A 21854-nucleotide genomic window follows, 5' to 3' on the forward strand; every position below is an offset into this window, starting at 1 on the left:
CGCGGGTCACGTGGGGGCGCGGCCCGCGGTAGCTGCGCCGGCGGTGACGGGGGGCGGTGGCCGAGCGTCTTTGGTGGGACCGGCTCCGAGACTGCGTCGCCTCTGCAGGTACCGCGCCCCCCACTCCGGGCCCTGGGCCCCGGACCCTCCTGGTCTCCCTCGGCGCCCACTGGGACTTCGGCCCGGCCCCTCCTTCTGCGCCCCACCACGCCCCCCTGGACTAGTGCCCTCAGCGCCGAGACACCCAGGCCTCCCGGACCCTTTCGTCCCTCCCTTCCCTCGGACCCCGCCCCCAGCGTCTTTCCTTCCAGAGTGTCACCCCAGAGCGCCCCTTCCACAGCTCCGTCCCGGCGTTGCACCCACACAGGACTCCCTTTTCTGGGCCCGCCCCTCCCCCAGGACCCGGCTGACCTGGGGCCCCAGCCACCCCGAGCGCGGGCCCCACTCTTTCCCAGACCTGACGCAGGTGCTCCGCACGAGGCTCTGAAGATCACCCCTTTGTGCTTCTTTATTGTCGTTTCCAAAGGACTTGGTCTGAGTGGGATTGGTTGTCGTCGTCTTTGTTCTGAAGTAGAAGTAATTCACAATAAGGGAGCTCTTGGAGAAAGGGCCCCACCAGTTCCCCAGCGGCGGTCGTTTGTTCGGCCCTGCCCGGTGCTGGAGGGGAAGGGTTCTGGAGACCAGTGAGGCTGTCGCTGTTCCAAAGGAACGTGCAGCCCAGACACAGACCGGCGCTTGAAGCCAAACCCAGCGGCCCTCTCGGTGATGCTAGCAGGATGCCTGCCTGGGGGTCTTACAGTGGGCGTCGCCAGCCAGGGCTCAGGACTTTCGTAGACCTTGATCTGAATTCCCGCAGCCCAATTCTTCACTTTACCTCGGTAAGCCTCAGTTTCCCCGTCTGTAAACTGGGAACGATTAAAACTCTGCCTCGTAAGGTTGATGAGAGGGCAAGTCCGATGATAGGAATAAAGCACTTAGCGGAGTCTTTTGCACAAAGCCAGCTCTCCGTTTAACCCTGAGCACTACAAATAGACAAGCGCTAACGTTGAACACTGAATTATAGTGGCTAATAGCCAAGGTTTATGGAGCAGTTATGTTCTGGGCTCTGTTATGAGTGCTTTTTACATATGATCTACTTTAATTCTCATTATAATCTTAGGCAGGAACTATTAGCCCCATGTTTACAGGTGATGTAAGGTGAAGTAATGTCACCTTCACCCAAGACACACAGCTCTTATATGGGGAGCGTGGATTCGAATCCAGGATGTCTATTTTCAGAGTCTGTGGTTATAATCACTACAGTAATGTTCCAGGGGCATAGAGTTCAACAAATTGGTATTTTTTTAGCAGATTTTTTCTTTTTGAGATAAAATTCACATAACATAAAATTCACCATTTTAGCCATTTAAACATGTACTGCTCATAGCAGCATATTCACGGTGTACAGTCCTCACCACTATTTAATTCCAGAACATTCTTATCGTCCCCCAAAGAAATCCCACCCCATTAGCAGTCGCTCCCCATTTCCCACTCCCCCTGTCCTGTGGCAGCCCTCATCTACTTTCTGTCTCTGGATTTGCCTTTTCTGGACATTTCATATACATAGACTCCTGTGATGTGTCGCCTTTTGTGTCTGGCTTCTTTCGCTCAGCATACTGTTCTCAAGGGTTGTCCATGGAATAGCATGTATCCATACTTCATTTTTTTATTGCTGAATAATGTTCCATTATGTGGATAGACCACATTTTGTTTACCCATTCCTCTGTTGTTGGACATTTGGGTTGTTTCCACTTTTTAGCTGTTGAATAATGCTGTTATGAACACAGCTGTACAAGTTTTTGTGTGAGCCTAAGTCTTCGGTTATCTTGGGTCTATATCTAGGAGTAGATGCTATATATTATTTTAATTCCCGCTGCACAAAGGGAGACCTGAAGCTGAGGGCTGTCGGATCTTGGATGAGAACTGCCGCGCTCTGCTCTTTGCATGCAATTCAGGGTAGTGGCATACTGCAACTTGGCAAAGGAAGGTAAGGAAATTCCAGAAAGTCATGATACACCCATAATAACTTCGTCAAAGTGCTGATGCAAAGTTTGAGAAGCTTCTCAAGTTTTCTGTCCCCGAGAGGGAAGTTTGAACTTTGAACACAAAGCATTATTTTCTTCTGTTTACTAAATAAATATCATATACTTAGCACCATGCCAGGTGCTGAGGAGGAATAGTAAAGACGGATGTGATCCCAGCCTCACACCATCACAAGGCTGTGGGAGGATTAAAGAATTAAATCTGAAAAACAAAACTGTAAAAAAAATTTTGGAAAATAATATGGGAAAATATCTTTATGACTTGGGACTAGGATGGGATTTGTGAAATAAAACATGACAAGCCCAAACCATGCAGGGAAAAGATAGATAAGTTTGACTACATTAATATTAAGACATTCAGTTCATCAAAAGCACTATAAAGAGACAAAGCATACAGAGAACTAGTATCTACAATATGGAAAGAATTCCTATAACTCTGAAAGAAAAAGAAGACAACACGTCAAAAGCTAGGAACAGGCATTTCATAGATGAGAAGACACAAACAGCACATAAACATCCAAAGAGTGCCAGTCAACCTTATTAGTAGTCAGGAAATGCCAATGAAAACCATGGTGAGATCCCATTTCACAGCCAGCCTTTGGCAGGAGGTGAACTGCTGGATGTTGCCAGCCATCGAGAGGAGGCAGCATGAGCTCACACTTGCTGCTGGTGGGCGTGTAAATTGGTGCAGCCGCTTTGGCAGCTTCTCGTTGTACATGTGGATGCCCTGTGGCCCAGCAGTTCGACTCGTAGGCCTATCCCTTCGAGAAACTCTTGTTCACATGCCCAGGAGACATGCACGAGAAGGTTCATGGCAGTGCCGTTCATAATTGTAAAGTCAAAACCAATGAGAACAACCCATCAGCAATAGAATGGTTATGTGAATTGTGTGTGTGTACCGTGAGGCAGCGCGGCAGTGAGAGTATATGGCCTACAGCTGCGGAGGCGTGGGTGAGTCTCAAAAACAACGCTGAGTGAGAGAAACAAGTCACCAAAGGATACTTGGAGTTTGATTCCTTTATGTAAAGGTCAGAACCAGGGAAAACGGAATATTTCAGAATCCATGCTGCAGTAATAGTACAACTGTTAAAAAAAAAAAAAAGAAGCAAGGGAATATTACATCAGAATTTAGGAGATTGATTACCCCCCCCCCACCGGCTGGCAGAAGGGGATGTGACCAGGGAGGAAGCATCGGGGCTTCTAAGACTCTGATTTGTGAAGTAGGGTGTCTGTGTGGGTGTTTTGTTCATTACTCTTTGAACTGTGCATAATAGGTTTTACAAGTTTTGTGTACATTTTCCAATTTTCTTAAATTACAGAAAAATTAGTTTTAGATCTATTTCCTGGCCTCAAGAGGCCTTTGTTCTAGTTGAGGAACCAAGATAGAGTCCAGATACTGCACTGCTCCGCATTCTGTTTAAGTGTTTAAGTGTCACGTGGGGGAGAGAGACGGAGGGGAACTCATGCTGGTGGGTGTGGAGACCTGGGAAGGGAAGGGAAGAGGGGTGTGGGCCTCCTGTCCATCAGTCCATCCCCAGGGCTGGCGTGTCGTGGTGCTTGTCAGCGAGTCCTGGGACTGAGCTGGGGAGAAGGGGTGGGACTTGAGCTGGTCTTGTGAGGAGAGACAGGACGGGAGTGCTGAGAGCAAGGGTCTGAGTGAAGTGAGATTTCTATTAAAAAAAAGTTTAAAGTCCTAACCCTGCAGCCTTACTGAAAAGTTGGACAGTGCCGGCTATTGACGAGGGTGGTGAGGACCACCTCAGCCAGTCGAAGATCTGAGGAGCCTCTGGGGATACTTTCTGGTTCCTGAACACACTGGAAGGTTTTGGTTTGAGGGATGTTTCAGGATTTGCAACTTGTCTCTATACTGTCTTAAAAACTAGACTGACAGTCTGTCCGTCCCTCCATCTTAATTTCCTATGACTGCTGTAACAAATTGCTACAACTTAAAACAAGACATAGTTATTCTCTTACAGTTCTGGAGGTCAGAAGTCTCATGTCAGTACCACTGGACTAAAGCCGGGGTGTCCGCACGGTTGTGTCACTTGGGGAGGCTCTGGGGAGAATCTGTATCCTGGCCTTTGCCAGATTCTGGAGGTGCCTGCCTTCCTTGACCTGTGACCCCTCTCTGCATCTTCAATCCAGTAGCCTCTGGTCTTTAAATCTCCCTGGCACTCTCTGACCTGCTTCTTGGTCACAGCTCCTTCTCTGACTCTGACCCTTCTGCCTCCGTCTAATAAGGACACGTGGACCCACCTGGATAATGCAGGATCATCTCCCCATCTCAAGATCCTTAATCTTCAAAGTCCCCTTGCTACATGAGGTGACGTATTTACGAGGTTTGAGGATTAGGATGTGGGCATATTGGAGGGCCATTATCTACCGACCCCACTACCTTTTGTTTGGTGGTGTTTTAATTGTCTTTTTTGTATCATACTTGCTTTATTTTCTTTGAAAACATTTTGGACAATCTGTCTTATGTTCTTGTAGCATCACCCCCAGGTAGCATTCATTTGGAAAGCCTGGGGATGCCTGTGTTTCAGCCAAGACACTGCTCCCGGAGCTCTTTGATTCCCGAAGGGTTTTGTATTAGGTCTGATCGCCTTTTTCACGGTGAAGTTGAGTCAGCTAAACTGTAGGTCAGGATAATGTTACAGGCACAGCAGCCGTGCTTTGAAGACGTGACTTTGCTCCTTGGAGTCTTGACCACAGTTTTCCCATGATGCCTTCATAGTTGTGATGTTACCTCAAAGGGGTGTTTTTAGGCTTTTTTGGAGCAGTTTTGGGTTTATGATAAAATCGATAGGAAGGTACGGAGACCCCACATGCCGCCTACTCCGGCACGTGCAGAGCCTCCCCTGTATCAGTGTCCCTCACCAGAGTGGTGCCGTTTCTACTGAGGGTGAGTCATAATCACTGACGCGTCATAATCACTCAAATTCCGTAGTTTTACCTAAGGGTCCTTTAGCCCTGATGAATATTGCCCTGGAGAAGTAGAAAATGCCTAGAAGACAGTAGGGAATTGCACTGCTTTTCCTGTTTCGGGGACAGTTCTGACTGTTTGCCTCTGTTGTTCACTGATGTTTTAGTTTCCGTAGAGGCAAGAAAACATAGCTTTATAATAACTTGTACAGGTAGGGTGTAGAGGGACCAGGATTTTACTGTGTTTCAGTGTTGCTTTCTAAGTAATGGATTTCTCTAAGTTTTAGACTAGTACCTATGCACAGAACAATGAACTAGTCAAACCCCCAAAGCAAGTTAAAAGCAGCCTGCTATCTGTGGGTACCTTGGTAGGCTTCTTGACCTAAATGTGTAGTAAACCCCTTTAAAACTGCTTCCATGAGCTTTCCTAGAACTGAATGGCTTCGGGGGGTAGTCCTGATTTCTTCTTCCATTAGAAAGACATTATTTTCCATCAGCTACTTACGGATGAGGAGAGGATTAAGAGGATGTCGGGCGTGTAGAATTTCCAATCCTTTGCCATTTATGGTCCATCGAGGTGCGAGCAAATGGGTGAAAATGTCTGGCGTGTCTGAGGAGCGGCAGGGAGTCGGTCACAAAGCCGCGTGCTCTCCGTCTGGCTTTGCTTTGTCCCCGTCTGGATGGACCAGGGCCCAGGCCGCCTGACTTCCTGCCCACGAGGCCACTGCCCCTCCACCGCCCCCAGCGCCTTCTGCGCTAAACCTGATGAGCTCCTGCCTTTGGCCCAACGTTTCTGTGTGGCGTAAAGGCATCTCACAGCCTGGGCTCCCCTCCCGGCCCCGTTTCCACCCCAGGGTGCACATCCCGCGCTGTGAGCTCGTTGCTGCTGTCACCATTTCCCGGCAGGCCGGGCTGTGCCTCCTCTCTGCCCAGGCACGTCTCGCCCCCGCCCTCCTCCCTGGGGAATCGCTCTGTTGAGAGACCCAGCACGGGTCCTTGGCGTCGGACACTTGCTGCTTTCTTCATTGCTGTCCTAGTAGTTTGACTTTCCACGTAGACTTTCCTACAGCCTAGTGACCGTGTGTGTTTAGGCTTCTTGGCTGCATCGTTTATTATTCATAACTAAATTGGCGTTTGAATTTATCAGTCTTTTGTGAGTTTGGTTGGCGTGAGTCAGGTCTGTCCACGTTGAGCTGCCTCTGGGGAACGATGAGATGCATCTCAGACCTAGAATGCCGTCAGCCCTCTGATGATCCGCGATTAAGAAAAAGAATCCAGCAATGATAATCAACGTGTAAGGTAGCACGGAATTGCAATTTAAAATATCGTGACGGTCCCCCCTGACTGGTGGTGCAGGGGATCCAGTGGGTGGGGTTGAGAAGCGGGGTTGGAGGCCCTGGCACCGCTGGTCTCTGCTCCCCTCCGATGCCTGCACATCTCCTGCTGGGCCTGCGCAGGATGGCCCCGGGGGCCTTGCCCACGAGGGGTTTCTTTTTGTAAAGGATCGCAGGTGTTGGTTTGGTGGTCCCCTCCCCGCGGGACGGGACTGAGAGCTGAGCTAGGCTGGGTGGTGCGATTTCATGCAGCAGCTGATCTGGGAGCTCCTGCTCCGTCCGCGCCAGGGGTTGTGTGAGGTGCTGGAGGAGTGTGTGTGGGGAGATCTGGCCCCCCAGGGAACGCAGCCTTGGGTGGGGGGTTTCAAAACCGAAACAGGCACCAGGCAGTGTCTAGGGTGGAGGGAGAGGGGAGAGGTGGCCCTGGCGTTTCCTTCCATCTCCTCATCCTTAAGCCCCCGGCCCCAGGCAGGCTGGAAGGGGCCATCCCTCCCTGCTGCTGCCGCCAGCCCAGGACCCACGTGCTCAGGTGGGCAGCCCGGATCAGCCGGGAGTGTGGAACAGGTGCTGCGGCCGAGCGGAGGGTCTAGCGCTCTGTGGCTGGAGCGCAGCACAGTGGTTTGCAGAGAAGGGTGAGGCCCGGGGAAGCCCAGCAGATGCCCGGGACACGTCGGGGGCAGGGTGTCTGCTCGCCGTCCTGGGTCTCCCTCCAAGCGGTCTGGACAGATTTTGTCCAGTGTGACGCAGTGTTCCTTAAGGAACAAGGTGCGGGAGCCGGGATGCCTCCCAGCCCAGCCTCCCACCGGCCGGGCACTGGCGGCGCCTGCCGTCTTCCCAGACCAGGTGATGCGTCGCTGCCTGTGCAGGGAATCACGGCACGGGGGTGGTCCCGTTTCCTTAACTTTTAAAACGCTTCGGTCGTAGTTTTATATAAACTTACCCCAGCTGAGCTGTGAAGGAGAGGCATTTGTTTCCTGTTGGTTTTTGTTCACAGCTTGTCCTGCAGAGAAGACAGAGCAGTGTATTCCTGAAGGCCCAGGGCTGGCAGAGGAGGTAAGAGGAAACCACGGGTACTTAATGACTTGAGCAGAAAAATCAGGGAACTCGGTCGCAGTCACGCTTCTTTTGCTGAAGTTTTTCCTTGTAAGATGTTCAATTCTTGAAAAAAATGGTGTTTGAGAGGGTCGAAGTTCCCTTTACACAGCTTCCCCTTGGGGTGAGGTCATTCCCTGAGGCATACCTGACCTTTTTAGCTGGAACCCTATTACAGACACTCCTGCAATTCATTTTCCCACAAGTATTTCTTTGGCTACGATCCATTAGTCCTTGATATGTGGTTTTCAATTTTTCATTGAAAACACTGTTTTAACATTTTAGATGTACGCCCACCTGTTATTTTGAAGAACAGATTTAATGTTCCAAGTATCTAGTTTTTTTGGTCATAGTTTTGTTATTTCGAATTTTATCACATTTTGTTTGAAAAGTACTGGTACATACAAGTATTATGTTTCCCATTTGCTTTCTTCATGGCCTAGTATTTGATTAATTATGACAAAAGGCACGTGTCCACTTTAAAAAATTATTCCACTTTAAAAAATTATTTCAGGAACTCCTAACTTAGGATGGTTGGACTTGGATTCTCAGTTTTTATGTTCTTCCTTGTAAGAAGCTAATGTTTTGTTTGTTTCTCTGGGAATCTTGAATTAGCACCGTTCGGGGACGGCAGCCAATGTGAGCACTCAGTGCCCGGCAGGGGCCTCTCCAGCCAGCACCTGCCTCCTCAGGATGTGGCTGTGTACTGAGATGGGGCAGCAGGGGGGACCCTTGGAGAGGGTGACACGTCACTGCCTCATCGCTAGCATCCGGAAGCTTTGAGAGGCGCTCATGCGCAGCAGAAAAGGGGTGAACACATTTGAGGTGGATGGCTGTGACTGTGAACGTCTTTCAGAGGATTTGGAGCAGCGCCCAGAGTGTACTGCCTTAGTGGGGCGGGCTGACCCGAAAAAGAAAAGCGTCTTCAGCCCAGACTGCACTGATCTTGATAGTTCATGTTTTAGGGAATCTCAGCCAGTGAGGTCCATGAAGAAGCATTACCCCAGGGGAGCATGTAATTGTTGTTACCTTGTTAAGTAATTGGTTTGTGTGCTTAATAAAGTTCATAATGTTTTCTTTTCTTGACCAATTTTGGCATCCTTATCGTAGGAGGTAAGTTTCTCTGAACAGAACCCCAAAGTGTACAGCACTTTACTTACTGGAAGTAAGGTGGCCCCTTCAGTCATTTCCTGTATTGCTATTTGAGAAGGACGTTTCTTTAACTTACTTAGTGCCACACCAGCTTAGAGTTACGGTAGGAGTGGAAATTTTAACGTTTGAGGGGTTATATCCTCATTGTGAGGCATTTAGGAATCCTACTGCCTATTTCTTTCAGTTTTCTGTCATATTTCTTTTGTATGTTTTGTTGGTTTGTAATTTGGACTGCACACTCATGTGCATACTCAACACATAGATATATATATAGATATATACATATTTATATTCAGTAGTTTTTTCGTTATTTCATGTGCCTGTTACCACAGTGTGGTATCATTCTTACAGTGTGTTCCATTCCAGGGGTTAATTTGTTTTCTCTACTATGCAAACCGTGGTTGAGCTCAAATTGCATTGCGGTGGAGTGGGAAGGAATTCACTTATTCTTCCTTAAGCTTATGCCAATTTTTGCTGCTATTGTCGGGGATTTTTCTTAGTTCCAGGATTTATTTTTTTCCTATTCTAATGCAGTTTCTATGAAAGGGACCACTTCCAGAAGTTTTACATAAATGTGTGTTTGGCTTAAATCTATTTTCTTTTATTAATATATAGTAAATGCTGTATCCTTGTGTTTGTGCATATCTGAGCTCCCTGTAATTTCATTGTGGTCTGTTCTGGCCTTTTTGATGTTTGACCCTCACTTGATAGCACACAGTTGGCTCAGGCCTCAGTGGTTCCCCGGGTCTAGTCCAGGATGAAGTTCATCAGCCTCGATCGTGCCCGGCCTTTCTCTGCCTTTCTGAGCACAGGCGTACATACCCCAGTTCGTATGGCATTTAAAGTTGTTTTGTTAAATGTCCGTCTCTTCTTCTAGGTAGTTATTTACTTCATCTTTGAGTCCTTAGCATCTGTCACGGTACATGGCACATAACAGGTGCATCGCGATGCTTGCTGTGTGAATACTTACAAGAATTGAACTGGGTTTTTCTTTCCCCAAACGTTAAGGGGCCAGGCAAGGGTAATGGTGCGCCAGTGACATCAGCAAGATGGAACGTGCTTATAAACTATCGTTTGAGAAAACCATTTCCTCAAGTTTGGGGAGTATCTCTTTTTAAATATACATTTATGAATATTATTTATACATAATCTAATTTATGTTTATTTGATGTTAAAGTTTATTGGAGCTTAGTTTTGTCTCAAATGGGTTGTAAGGTCTTTGAGGCCAAGGCCCTGTCTTAGTATTGCCTCTGTTTCTTCTACTTTGTCTCTCTAGGGATTGTAGGCCCTCTGCGCTTGCCGGTTTTGAATAAATATAAATTCAATAAAAGAAAGAAACATACCTCTCAGCTGTTACGTGAATTAAAAGGCCTGTGTCTGTCAGTGTGCTGGACCAGGAGCTTTTTTTGGCATAGGGCGTATTGTGTTCATCTCCGTAGCCACAACATTTAGCGCAGTGCCTGGATTTTAGTAGGAATTTGGTAACTCTTGATAACTAAGTGGACTAATCTTCTTGGAAGGAAAGAACTTTATAAGCTACAGATGTTAAATAATGAGATCATAAATTGTCTGGATCCATGGGCTGTGTGCATCTGAACAGTTACTGTTATTTGAACGCAAAATTGTTAAGCTCTGATGTCCTCAGATGCCTTTCTTCCCCCGCACTGTGCGTGTCCCTTTGACTTACTAAGCAAAGGCCACCTCTCTCTCGCTGCCCTCCCTTGCAGGCTGCCATGGCTGCCGTCGACAGCTTCTACCTCTTGTACAGGGAAATCGCCAGGTCCTGCAACTGCTACATGGAGGCCCTCGCCTTGGTTGGGGCCTGGTACACGGCCAGGAAAAGCATCACCGTCGTCTGTGACTTCTACAGCCTGGTCCGGCTGCATTTCGTCCCGCGCCTGGTGAGCAGAGCAGACCTGATCAAGCAGTATGGAAGATGGGCAGTCGTGAGTGGTAAGAGAGGAGTTTTCAGTTCTTGCCTAATCTAAAAATGAAATCATCTTTCCTGTTTAATCTGTGTTTTAAGTCGGATGCATCATTCCTGGAGTTAACTGAATTTGATGTAATGTTTTCCTGGGATAAAAAAATAAGACTTACTCTTATGATTATGTGCGCATTTCTTACCGCCCTCGTCTTGGAAGAATTTCCCTGTGATTCCTGTGCTTCTTATTCTGCCCCCTCATGTTGCCAGCCCTGCTCCAGCCCCTGCTTCCTACCCTTTGCTTTTCCTTCTTGCTCTCTGTTTTGAAAGTGTCCTTACAAACTAGTACCACTTTCAGAAACACTTCCCTTATTTTAAATTGCATTTTAATTTACCATTGTTTCCCAGGAAAGTACCTCCTGGCACTCATTGAAGCCAGATGGGAGCTTGAAAACAGTTTCCCACTGTGTCTCACGGTCAACTTGGTGAATGTAAAACAACTCTTCCTCTGCCTGTCAGAGTGTCTGGGCGAGTATTTGACTAGCTTGTGTCCTGGATTTGACCTTGTGCTTGACTGACCACTTGCAGAACTCGGTTTATTTCTAGTGTGAATCCTTCCCTGATTAAACCCGGACACAGGGTATTTAAAGTCCATTTTAAAGGTCACACTGAGAAACGAGTTTGCTCACTTTTCCCGGCTTGTACTGTAGGCGCAACAGATGGGATTGGAAGGGCCTACGCAGAGGAGTTGGCCAGCCGTGGGCTCAGCATCGTCCTGATCAGTCGGAACCAAGAGAAGCTGCAGACGGTCGCTAAAGACATAGCCGACACCTACAAAGTGGAGACTGACGTCATTGTCGCGGACTTCAGCAACGGCCGCGAGATCTACGGCCTGATTCGGGAAGCCCTGAAGGACAGAGACATTGGCATCCTGGTGAACAACGTGGGCGTGTTCTACCCCTACCCGCAGTACTTCACGCAGGTCTCGGAGGACACGCTCTGGGACATCGTCAACGTGAACATTGCCGCTGCCAGTCTGATGGTCCACATAGTGTTACCCGGGATGGTGGAGAGGAAGAAAGGGGCCATCGTCACCATCTCCTCCGGCTCCTGCTGCAAACCAACCCCCCAGCTGGCGGCGTTTTCCGCGTCTAAGGTAATGCGTTCCCAGTTGGAAAGTGAAATCATCATGCAGGAGAACGTTTATCACAATGGTTTGGTCCAGTTTGTTGAGCTCTTTGTCAGCAGCTCATGTTTGCTTATGCTGTATATTTTTTCCCTGAAATGACCATTAAGTCTTTTTTTCCTCCTGAATTTCTTCCGAGTTCCTGAAAAATTAAGTCTTTTCCTCTCCTGTTTTAACAGGCTTACTTAGACCACTTCAGCAGAGCATTGCAGTATGAATATGCTTCCAAAGGAATCTTCATACAGAGTCTAATCCCGTTCTACGTAGCTACCAACGTGTCCACCCCTGGCAGCTTTCTGCACAAGTGCCCGTGGTTGGTGCCTTCGCCACAAGTGTACGCCCATCATGCTGTTTCTACCCTTGGCATTTCAAAAAGGACCACAGGATACTGGTCCCATTCCATTCAGGTAACAGTGTGCGCTCAGCTCTTGTAATTAGGTTAATGCATCCTAAACCTTTTTTAAATGATACGTGGGAATCTGATTGAAGCGTGATGCTGAAAGATGAGGATTGTAAATCCTGATTCTCAAACCTTAGAGTGCTCCAGTTTAAGGATCCAGCTCACGTTCTTTGAGTTCTTTTCCATCTTCCCCATTCCCATTTGTTTCTTACCTTTTTAAGTCCCGCCTGTCTCAGTCTCTTGGGAACGCATGGCATGTGTATTTTAAGCGCTGTGCACTTTTCTGACAAGCTGGATGTGTACCCTCGCTGTGGACGTCCTCCCCTCTGCTCATTGTTCCCAAGTCCTACTGAGCTGGGTCCCCGCGGGGGCCACGCTGTGTCACATTGGTCAGGAGCAGGCCTGGACACACGGGTCAGGATCCCCGAAGGCGCCCAGAGCCTTGCAGAACCCGAACCCCACTCCCCCCCCCCCCGGCTTTTCCACAGTTCCCAGTGCCTGGAGACTTGGCACCCCTTTCCTGTTACTGCTATTATCTCAACAGGCCAATGAGTCAGCCTCCGGAGTTGATCCGTCAGTACCCAGAGGATGAAATTCTCTCCTTTTCCATTAGCTCTTTCCCTCCCACTGCCCAGGGTACTGAACCTCCCTGGGACAAGCCAGTGAGTCTCTGCCTGCCCCTCCTTAGGAAACGGGCAGAATCCATCTTGATGCTGGTCCCCCTGTAGTGGGCAAGTGGTCATGAGAGGAGATTTAAAACAAACAGATTTTTAGATGCTGCTTCCATCTCCACTCAGTAAATACTGAAAATAAAATGCCCTTTGGAGGGGGATCTGATTACCTAGCCTATGTCAGGCGCCCCCATGTTTCAATGTGACCCTCCTTACAGAGTCCTCCTGAGGGACCGTATATTGCCTTCTTTCATCTCCTTGGATTTAGAGCCTTCTGCTTTAGGACAGTGGCCCCAAGGAGGAGTATTTGGGTATTTTTCCCATGAAATCCTTACTTTTTAAAGCGGTCCAAAGAGACCTTGGTCATTTTCACAGGTAGTTACTTATGGCTCCAGGCCAAACACGGGACCCCTGTCTCCAGGGTGGCTAAGCTGAAGCTTCTGTGGAACCTGCTGGGAACAGCTGCAACTCTGGGACCCTCACCCCACAGTTCATCGTGCTGGGACCCCCGCCTTGTTCACTGTGGTTCCTGGAATAGCAGAGTGACCTGGGTCTGTTTCTTAAGGAGAATGTGGAGTGACCTGTATTACTACACCTCTGGTCAAGGCTAGAACATCAGCACCTGCCAGGGGCCCGTCCATCTCCCCTCCTTCACACGCAAGGTGTTAAACTTTCGCTCAGTCTCGGACAGATCCGTCAGTGTTGGGCAGGGCTTCTCCACCTGGGCACTAATGGCATAGAGGTTGGCTCATTCCTTGTTGTGGGACCTTCCTGTGCACTGTACGATGTTCACAGCGTCCTGGACCTCTGCCCACTAGATGCCAGTAGCACCACCACCCCACTTGTGACAGCTAATACTGTTTCTGGACCTTGCCGAATGTCCCCTGGGGGGACGTGGCCCTGGAGACCCCCTGGAGCAGAGCAGCGTCAGTGGACGTCCTCCCTGTGTCCCCAAGCCTTCCTCGTCACACCTCAAGACACTCTCTCAGGGTCCTGGTGTTTTGGACTCAGCGCTTTTGTTTAACTTAGCACCACTCTGCCCCTCAATCCCCAGTTTTCTCACGCAGTACTAAGCACGTATGCAGTTTTCTCTTTCATCTGCCTTTTATTCCTGGGCTGATTTGTAATTCTTATCCACATTCCATGCTATTCATGTCACGTTAAGTAAAGATGAAATCGTATCACTGCATGTAGGTCTGTCCCGCCTCATTAGAGAAAGGGGGCGGGTGGGCGGTGATCACTTTTCTGTTCCCCAGAGAGTCTAGCATAGGGTCTTATACAGAAGTAGGTGCTCAGTGCAGTAGCACCTAAGGTTTTTTCCTTTTTTGTATTTAATGGGATTGGTGATGTTTGTTGGTTTAAATGATTGCTGATGTGTGCATTTTGTTGTCGATGACTTTGGGTTCTAACCTTAAAATCTTTTTCTCTTTCATTTTTAGTTTCTTTTTGCACAGTATATGCCTGAATGGCTCTGGGTGTGGGGAGCAAATATTCTCAATCGTTCCCTACGTAAGGAGGCCTTATCCTGCAAAGCGTGAAGCTGGCTGATGGTTGGGAAGTGTTGCCAACTTGGGGAACCTGCAGCATTCTACATTTGGAAGAACACATGTAATTTATCTTCTGCATTTTCTTTCATTACTGATCATTTAGCATACTGTTGACTCATCATTTGCAAAACAAACATAACGCTTTTAAGAATGCTGTGGAAAAGCCTGAAGGGCCACTTGGATGGCACAGAGTAAATAACAACCACCACAAAAGAACTGATAAGGAAACCTAAATTTTGATGCTTTTTTTTTTTTAAGCTGTTCAAAAGTTGTGTGATTTATGTTGTTCTAAGAGCTACTAGCAATCTGATATTGAAATATGATATGACTTGTCAGCTCTTACAATTTCATGTGTTGTTTCTTAAGGGAAATTATTTCAGTAGATGAATTATAGTATTGGTTTTCAAATGTTCATCAGGAAAAACTATTTAAAAGTGTTATTTTCTAGGTAAGATTGCTGGTATAATTAGTGGAAATCTGTATTGTGTAACTCTAGTTGTTTGGCTGTCTGTGTATGAAATGCTGCTCTTCAACTGATACTTCGTTAGAGAACCATATGTGTATGTATGTTGTGTGCATCTAGGCAACTTTATTTATGGGTAAGTTACTTTAAAAAAGATTGCTCGTCAAGATGGCTTAATGTGGAACCTTAAGGGTATTAAAATTCTAGATTTTTCCTTTTCATACTAAACAAGGCTACCCAATTTCGTGCTATAGATTTGCCAAGTATAATATTACTTACGACATTCTGTTTTTTTTAATCTACTGAGGAATTAATTCATTCCTAGATTTGGACATGTAATAATTGACCCTCAGTCATCTTCTGATTTATAATTACTGTGGATAAGTAATGATTTCGCAGCCTATGACCCATTTTATAACAAACTTAGCCCTTTAGAGCTTATTATACCTCTTTGTCAAACACTTTTCTATGTAACGTTATTCCATTCCAGTGGCATTATGGGTGTAAACATCAAATATTTATAGAATAGTAGTTAAAATATGGACAGATTATGTGTGTGTGATATGACATATTGTATCTGTTGAAATAAGTTAGAAGCTCATTCTTGGTTCGTGTAATGGATTTATGCGTTATAGTGAATACATTTATTGGTATGAAGATAATTATGCACAACCCACCACAATATGGGTTTGCACTGAAACCTACTGTGAAGTCTTTTTGGTTCAGGTCCTATAAAGCCAAACATTTTTGAGAACCACATACATAGTGCTTTGACAATTGTAAATCACTATACGAATATGACCGTATGTGCAAATTTGAAATTCGCAGTTTAATATTGCAACATTGATTCAGAAACCGGTAAATTGAAATCAGGACTTTTATGAAATTGCTTTCTCCTGAGATAATATTCCATTACGAGTAGGCCTAAGCATGCGTTTATGTTATGCCCACAATTTTGCCAGTGACATTGCCTTAGTATTTCCAGATCTGACTTGGACTCAAGATCAGAAGTTAAGTTCAGAGCTCTTCTACTTACAGATCAGGCCTTCATCATCACATAAGAGGAAGAACTTCAAGTGTGAAAATTTACACACTAGTGATACTACGTAGAACTGACCGTTCTACGATACTACGTAGAACTGACCGTTTTGCTTCCAAGTTGGCTTGGAAGCCTTTATTTTGTCATATTTGGCATTTCCCCACCTGACAATTTATGGTCATTAAGACTAGAGAAAATTTGACGTCATGCCACAGTGACTTGAACTTTAATTGACATAAGAAGCAGCAACTTGATGTAAAAATACCGTATTTATATCTAAGGTGTTATGTAGTACAGCAGTGTCTTATATTTATAGATTAGGTGTCGGATCATTGTTATATGATGAGACTAAGTAAACCATGTCAGTGATGTTTTAAAGTTCTCTCCTTGGCAACACATATGTAAATATGCTGATTGGTGCAAAGTTCATGAAAGATCAAAACCAAGAATCTTCCTTAGGTTTTACCTTTCCCAGAGCTCATTTGAGAGTCATAATCAGACCACTGTAGATGGGGTTTCTTATTAAGAATGTGGGAAATAAGAACCTTTGAAACAATCTGTGGCCTGAAAACTTAACAATAAAAGCAGTTGCTTCTGCTTCCTTTGGAAGAGGTTTTGCTCCATATGTTTGTAAATTGGTTGTTTGGAAAGAGAGATACATTTTTTTCCCGTAGGAACAATTATTTAAAAGTTACAAAAAATTAATCTCTGAACACCTGTGATAGTAACGCATTAAAAGCTGGTAAGAAAATTGTGCGTAACCACGTGTCTCATAAATCTTTTGAAACTACAGAGTTGATTTCTTGCTCTCATTCTCCTGATAGGCTGAATAAGATGAAAGCTGATTTTGATCACTGACATCGGCTGATGTGGAGGTCACTGGTGGTTTTGTCATGATCCATTTTCATCGAGTGGTGGGGATGAAAAGTAGTGGGTTCAAGAAAGAGTGGGAAGAAAAAGGGAGTCGGTGAGCAGAGACAGCTCTTTGGAGGAGTCTGTTTTGCTTTAACCTCAGTTACTTAAAATCTTGGCACATTTGGGAACCGGAGGGTTAAGTGGTGTCCTCAATGTTGACATTGTTTGCCCTCGGAAACTAGTCTCTCTGTGTGTCTGTCTCAGTATTGGCTCAGGCCGTTACTCTTTAAAATAGCACGCAGTGTTAATAAAGATTTACCTTCCCATGGAATTGTGAATGCTTCATTATATACATGAAGGGTTAGTTTAGGAAGTTATTAGAACCTGGAGTGGTGGAAAACCGGTAGACCAGGATTCTGGGGCTCTCAGCCTTCCTTGGTCAATTTCCAGGCCACCTCCTGTCATGCCCCAGGCCACCTCCTGTCATGCCCCAGGCCCCCTGCAGTTTCTAGGATTCTCAGGAGCTGGCAGCAGTCTCTCTTCCCCGGCTTCCGGCTTCACTATCACGTGACAAGGATGTTTGCAATTCATCAGCCTACCTCTGTTCCTAACAGTTGGGCTTTGTATTCAATGGCATAGTGACCTAAAGCGCTGTTAAAAGAACCCTGAGTAGAACAACACAGTTAAATTTAAGATCAGGTACCTTACGTGGTGGCAGCAGGGAGTGCTTAATTTTGAGGATTTGCGAATGGAAGGGTCAAGAATTCTCTGAAAGTTCCTAACATTGATGTGATCTGGGGCGGGGCAGGGGTGGGGGGAGAACTTAATCAGGTGTGGGTTGATCTAGTGTAACCACCACATTTATTGAATGTGTGTCAAGCTCTGTATGTGTATGTTTCATTTAACCCTCATCCTATTAGGTAGGTATTCATATCTCTTTTTTGGATGAGGAAGGTCAGGTAAAAAGAGCTGAGGTACAACTTGCCGAAGATCACAAAGCCAGTAGGGGATTCTGTATTTAGCCACTATATCAAATCAGTTTGGTTAAATATTCTTAAAGGGAAGATGCAGTGCTGTGGTTTCTAATATTGGGGCCACGCAGTATCTTCATGGTGCCGTGGAAAGTTCAAACAAGATGCAAGCAGTTTTGTCTCACTATATAGCACATCATTTGTCATCAGCATTACGTAAAACAGGCTTTCAGTCCCCCAGTTGTTTCCAATGTCAAGTGTGGACCAGCTCAACATTTAGACACAAAACAGCCCGTGATCTCAATCACCCAGACATTTTGGGGGGGGGGCGCACTTCTACAGTTCAACACATTAATCCTTGTTTCTTCAAAAGGGGTAGCCGTTTGGCGTCCGTGCTCCAGGCGAGGCCGCGAGGGGTTAGGAGTGGAGCGGACCGGACTTGGGGCAGGGGTCTCGCCGGTCAGGGTGGGAGTCAGGGGAGGACTCGCATCCTCACGCCCTGAGCAAGCACTTCACCCGCCCGCGTCCCAGCTGCCGCGCGGGTAAAACGGGTAGCGGTTTGCAAGGGGCGCGCGCTGAACCCGGCTCTCGCTCCGGACACCTAAAGGCCCCAGGAGGAGAGCGCTGGAGTAGAAGCTTTCAGGGGCCGTTTCGCCACGGCTGTCCTCTGCAGGACCGAGCCCGGCCCGGGCCAGTGCAGGTTCCGTGAGCTCCTGCCCTAACTCCCTAGGCATCCCTCGCCGGCCCATTCCAACAGTCCCTTCCCCGGACTCCGACCCGGTCCCGCCCCAGGGCCGCAAACTTCGCGAGACCTTCGTCTGTCCTCCCGGCCCGGGCCCCGCGGCCCCCGGCGTCCAGAGCGCGCACGCAGGGCACGCACGGCCGGCGGGGCCGGCGCTCCAGGCCGTCGGTCTCCCCGCCCGGATCGCGTAGTATCGCGAGCGTTGGGAGTAAACACCCCGCATGGAGATCCGAGGCGTGTTCGCCGCGGAGGCGCCGTTATCCCGGGCCGGAGGGACCCGAGCGTGAGGCCGCCGCAGGTACGTCAGGCGGCCCGCTCCCCGGAGCCGCCGCCTCTCCGTACCCGCGCGGCCGCCCGCGCTCTGCGGCGTGCCCGGCGTGCTCGAGGCCCCGAGGGCGGGGGTCTGCGCTGGCGGGGGCGGCGGGCGGCGGCGGGGCCTCGTTGCGCCCCGGGAACCGCGGGGCGCCGACTGGGCGGTGCGAGGGCGACGGTGCGGGCCGCGGGGAGGACGGGCGGCTTGACGCTCCGGTGCACTGCATGCCTGCCCGTGGGAGCCTCGCGGTCCGCTCCGCTCGCCCCAGACCGGCCCGGCTCCCGGCTGGTGTCCCCGCCTGGCCCTCTCTGCGTGTTGACACGCTTCGGTAGCTTGCTCCATTTCACCGTTTTCTTTATCTGAAATACACTTTAACGGAGTCAAACCATATGCCTGGCCCTGGCCCTGGCCCTGGCCCTCCGCCTCCGAACAGACCGCAGTTCTCGGTCTGCTCCCAGAGGGAGCTGGTATCGGATCTTAAGGGACCTCGGTTCTCTGCCCCGTCTCGGTCTGTACGCACTGCTCCACTGATTTTTCAAAAATGCGGGGTAAGAAGCTCGTCGGCAAGTTGGGTCCCGGAGGCTCTGGTTGACTCTCAGAACCAGAATGCCTTTCAGACCTGTAGGATCTTAAAATCTTGCCTTGCCCTGTCCTGAATGTGCTGCCTGAGACTGTTATACACCGTCTACATATGTTCATTAAGATGTGTACCCCTTGTTTGGGTTAGAGCCCCTGAGACTTTTGGCCTGTTTGCCTATGCAGATTAAGTTAAATATTTACAAGTTACTTTAGATTCTGAAGGACACTTCCAAGTGTCCTTTGAGAGTGGCTTAAGATTTGAGTTGAACTGGAGAATTTCGTTTCCTGTGGCCCTTTAGTCTTGATTGTGCTGGTAAGTAGCGCTCTCACTTAAAGGTCTTAGTTTGCCTGAGTATAAAAATGAGGGGTTTGGAGAACAGTGACTCTTCCCAACCTTTAATCTGCAGCACCCATTATATATATATATTTTTTTTAACGTGAGAGCTTTGTTAAGGTAAAGTTACATACCATAAAATTCACCTGCTTTAAGTGTACTTATTCAGTATTTGTTGGTAGTTGTTGTTTTAGTAAATTTGCAGAGTTCTGCAACCACCATAACCCATTTTAAGATGACATCCCCAAAAGATGGCTGGTGCCCATCTGCAGTAACTGCCTGTTTCTAACCCCAGCTCCAGGCAACCACTAATCTGTTTTCTGTCTCCTTAGATTTGTCTTTTCTGAATATTTCGTGTATTCAGGTGAGATCGTATGTGGCCATTGTGTCTGGCTTCTTTTGTTTCGCATACTCTTTTCAAAGTTCATGTACATTGTACCCTGTATCAGTAAGTCATTCCTTTTTTTTTAATTGAAGTAGAGTTGATTTACAATGTTGTATTAGTTTCAGGTGCACAGCAGAGTGATTCATTTATACATATATATTCTTTTTCAGATTCCTTTCCATTACAGGTTATTCCAAGATATTGAATATAGTTCCCTGTGCTATACAATGGGTCCTTGTTTATCTATTTTATATATAGTAGAGTGTATCTGATAATCCTAAACTCCTAGTTTGTGCCTTCCCCCAATACTTCATTCTTCATTCCTTCTTATGGCCCAGTAATATCCCAGTGTATGGATATAACACATTTTGTTTATCCATTCATTCAGGACACTTTTTTGGGGGGGGTGGGGCTGTGTGGCATGTGGGATCTTAGTTCCCCGACCAGGGATCTTACCCGAGCCCCGTGCAGTGGAAGTGCGGAGTCTTAACCACTGGACGGCCAGGGCAGTCCCCTGGACACTTTTCTCAAATAAAATGTTACGTTTCCATGTATGATGCAGATGGCCAGAGCCCTTTTTGTTAGAGGTGGCGGCAGGGGTGGCGGGTGGGACCCTTGCCCATAAGCTGTCTCCGTTGTGCTCCCCAAGTATCCCTTATATCCCTTATATTATAAGGCTTATAATCAAGAGTTGGTTGTGTCTATAAATAAAGAAATACTAGTTCAGTGCTTGCAGAGCCTTAGAAGCACCTAGGGTCCTATGGGATCAAGCAGGCTCTCTTCTGAAGAGTCGGGGTTTTAGCGTTCCCTTCCCATCCACGTGTTGTTTGATCGCATTTTCTGTCGGTCTGGTGGTAGATAGTTCTTGCCCCGCCTGCTGCCTCTTTCATTTGTGTGCAGCCAGCCCTCAGTGACTTGAAATATTAAGAACGGGAGGCTGGACCTTGGTTTCTCAGTGTTTGGCCTGAGTCAGGTTAGGGAGACTGATTTCCTCCTCCCTGTGGCCTAATCGGTTTTGACACGCTGAGAAATCTGTTAACTTGGTTTATTAATATTGAGAATGTCTTTTTGCTTAAGAAAATGAGTTTAAAATAAAATGAGGAAAGTACTAGCCTTATATGGGGCTGGCCAGTACTGGATGGCTGAAGGGTCAAGAGAATAAGGAGACAGGAGCCACATCTGAGAAAGAATAGGCAATAAAAACAGTGTAGACCATGGTCCTTAACTTTGGCACTCTTGACTCTTGGGGCTGAATTTCTTGTGTTTTTGCCCCCTACAAAACCTACTAATGGACAGAATGTGCCAGAATGAATGGTTCAGTCAGGCTTAAGAATACACCTTTGTTTTAAGATAGTGTGGTCTGGCATCTCTTAAATGTTAGCCTGCTAAACAATGGTAATACAGTCAAGTATGCAGTTAGTTACGAAAGTGGTATTTTTACAGTCAAATTTTAATTGAACTGAGTGGTATCCTTCTATGGCCTAAATAGTTCAATTTTCTCTGGATCTATTTCAGTAAAGGGTCATTAAAAAGCAAGGTACATCTTCATAATTAGACGACTATCAGGTGATACAAGTCATTTCCTCTCATCTGAATTGTGTTCTTTAATTATTTGCAAAGAAATCCTTTTGGAGGTACTTTAGCTATACCTAGCATCATAATCCTAGTGATACTCTTTTATAATGCAAAGTAGAAGATTCTCAGAGCTGTAAGGAATGATAGCTGTCACTTGCCCGAGTAATACATCTCCTCTACCTTGTCTCCCTTTTATACACGTCTCATTAAATATTATTCCTGGCATTGTATTTTTTGAGCTGTTTATTTTACATTTAGTATTTAATGTCAAATATTTTTTGATTGTACCTTT

The 21854-nt window shown here is 47.0% G+C and overlaps 2 protein-coding genes across 10 annotated transcripts in view; both read left to right on the plus strand.

The window, feature by feature from the left end:
• Nucleotide 1: 1 nt before the first annotated feature.
• HSDL1 (hydroxysteroid dehydrogenase like 1) lies at nucleotides 2–16994 on the plus strand. 4 transcript variants are annotated; one of them, XM_082366929.1, is made up of 7 exons: nucleotides 20–108; nucleotides 6151–6302; nucleotides 7332–7390; nucleotides 10309–10534; nucleotides 11213–11658; nucleotides 11868–12095; nucleotides 14199–16994. In XM_082366929.1, exons 4-7 carry the CDS (start codon nucleotides 10315–10317, stop codon nucleotides 14295–14297), a joined length of 993 nt encoding a protein of 330 aa, XP_082223055.1. In that variant the 5' UTR covers nucleotides 20–108; nucleotides 6151–6302; nucleotides 7332–7390; nucleotides 10309–10314; the 3' UTR covers nucleotides 14298–16994. The 4 variants fall into 4 exon arrangements, with proteins under 4 accessions (XP_082223054.1, XP_082223057.1, XP_082223056.1 ...); XM_082366928.1 differs by lacking the exon at nucleotides 6151–6302 and having other exon boundaries at nucleotides 2–108; XM_082366931.1 differs by lacking the exon at nucleotides 6151–6302 and having other exon boundaries at nucleotides 8–108; nucleotides 10350–10534.
• A 1518-nt stretch (nucleotides 16995–18512) lies between these two features.
• Nucleotides 18513–21854, plus strand: part of MBTPS1 (membrane bound transcription factor peptidase, site 1) — a 50084-nt gene continuing 46742 nt past the window's right edge. For all 6 annotated transcript variants that reach the window (XM_082366860.1, XM_082366861.1, XM_082366859.1 and 3 more), the window contains exon 1: nucleotides 18513–18674. The gene's annotated coding sequence lies outside the window, so the exon portion shown is untranslated. The remainder of the gene's footprint in view (nucleotides 18675–21854) is intronic.

The sequence above is a fragment of the Balaenoptera borealis genome, assembly GCF_965194805.1.
Source record: "Balaenoptera borealis genome assembly, chromosome: 19".
Lineage (NCBI taxonomy): Eukaryota > Metazoa > Chordata > Mammalia > Artiodactyla > Balaenopteridae > Balaenoptera > Balaenoptera borealis.

Bases quoted from the DNA above. Each gene is read 5' to 3' on its own strand.
- HSDL1 (XM_082366928.1), top strand. From the start codon at position 10,315: ATGGCTGCCGTCGACAGCTTCTACCTCTTGTACAGGGAAATCGCCAGG. The intron at 11,659-11,867 runs GTAATGCGTTCC...CTGTTTTAACAG, and splicing joins CGGCGTTTTCCGCGTCTAAG to GCTTACTTAGACCACTTCAG. The intron at 12,096-14,198 runs GTAACAGTGTGC...TTTCATTTTTAG, and splicing joins ACTGGTCCCATTCCATTCAG to TTTCTTTTTGCACAGTATAT.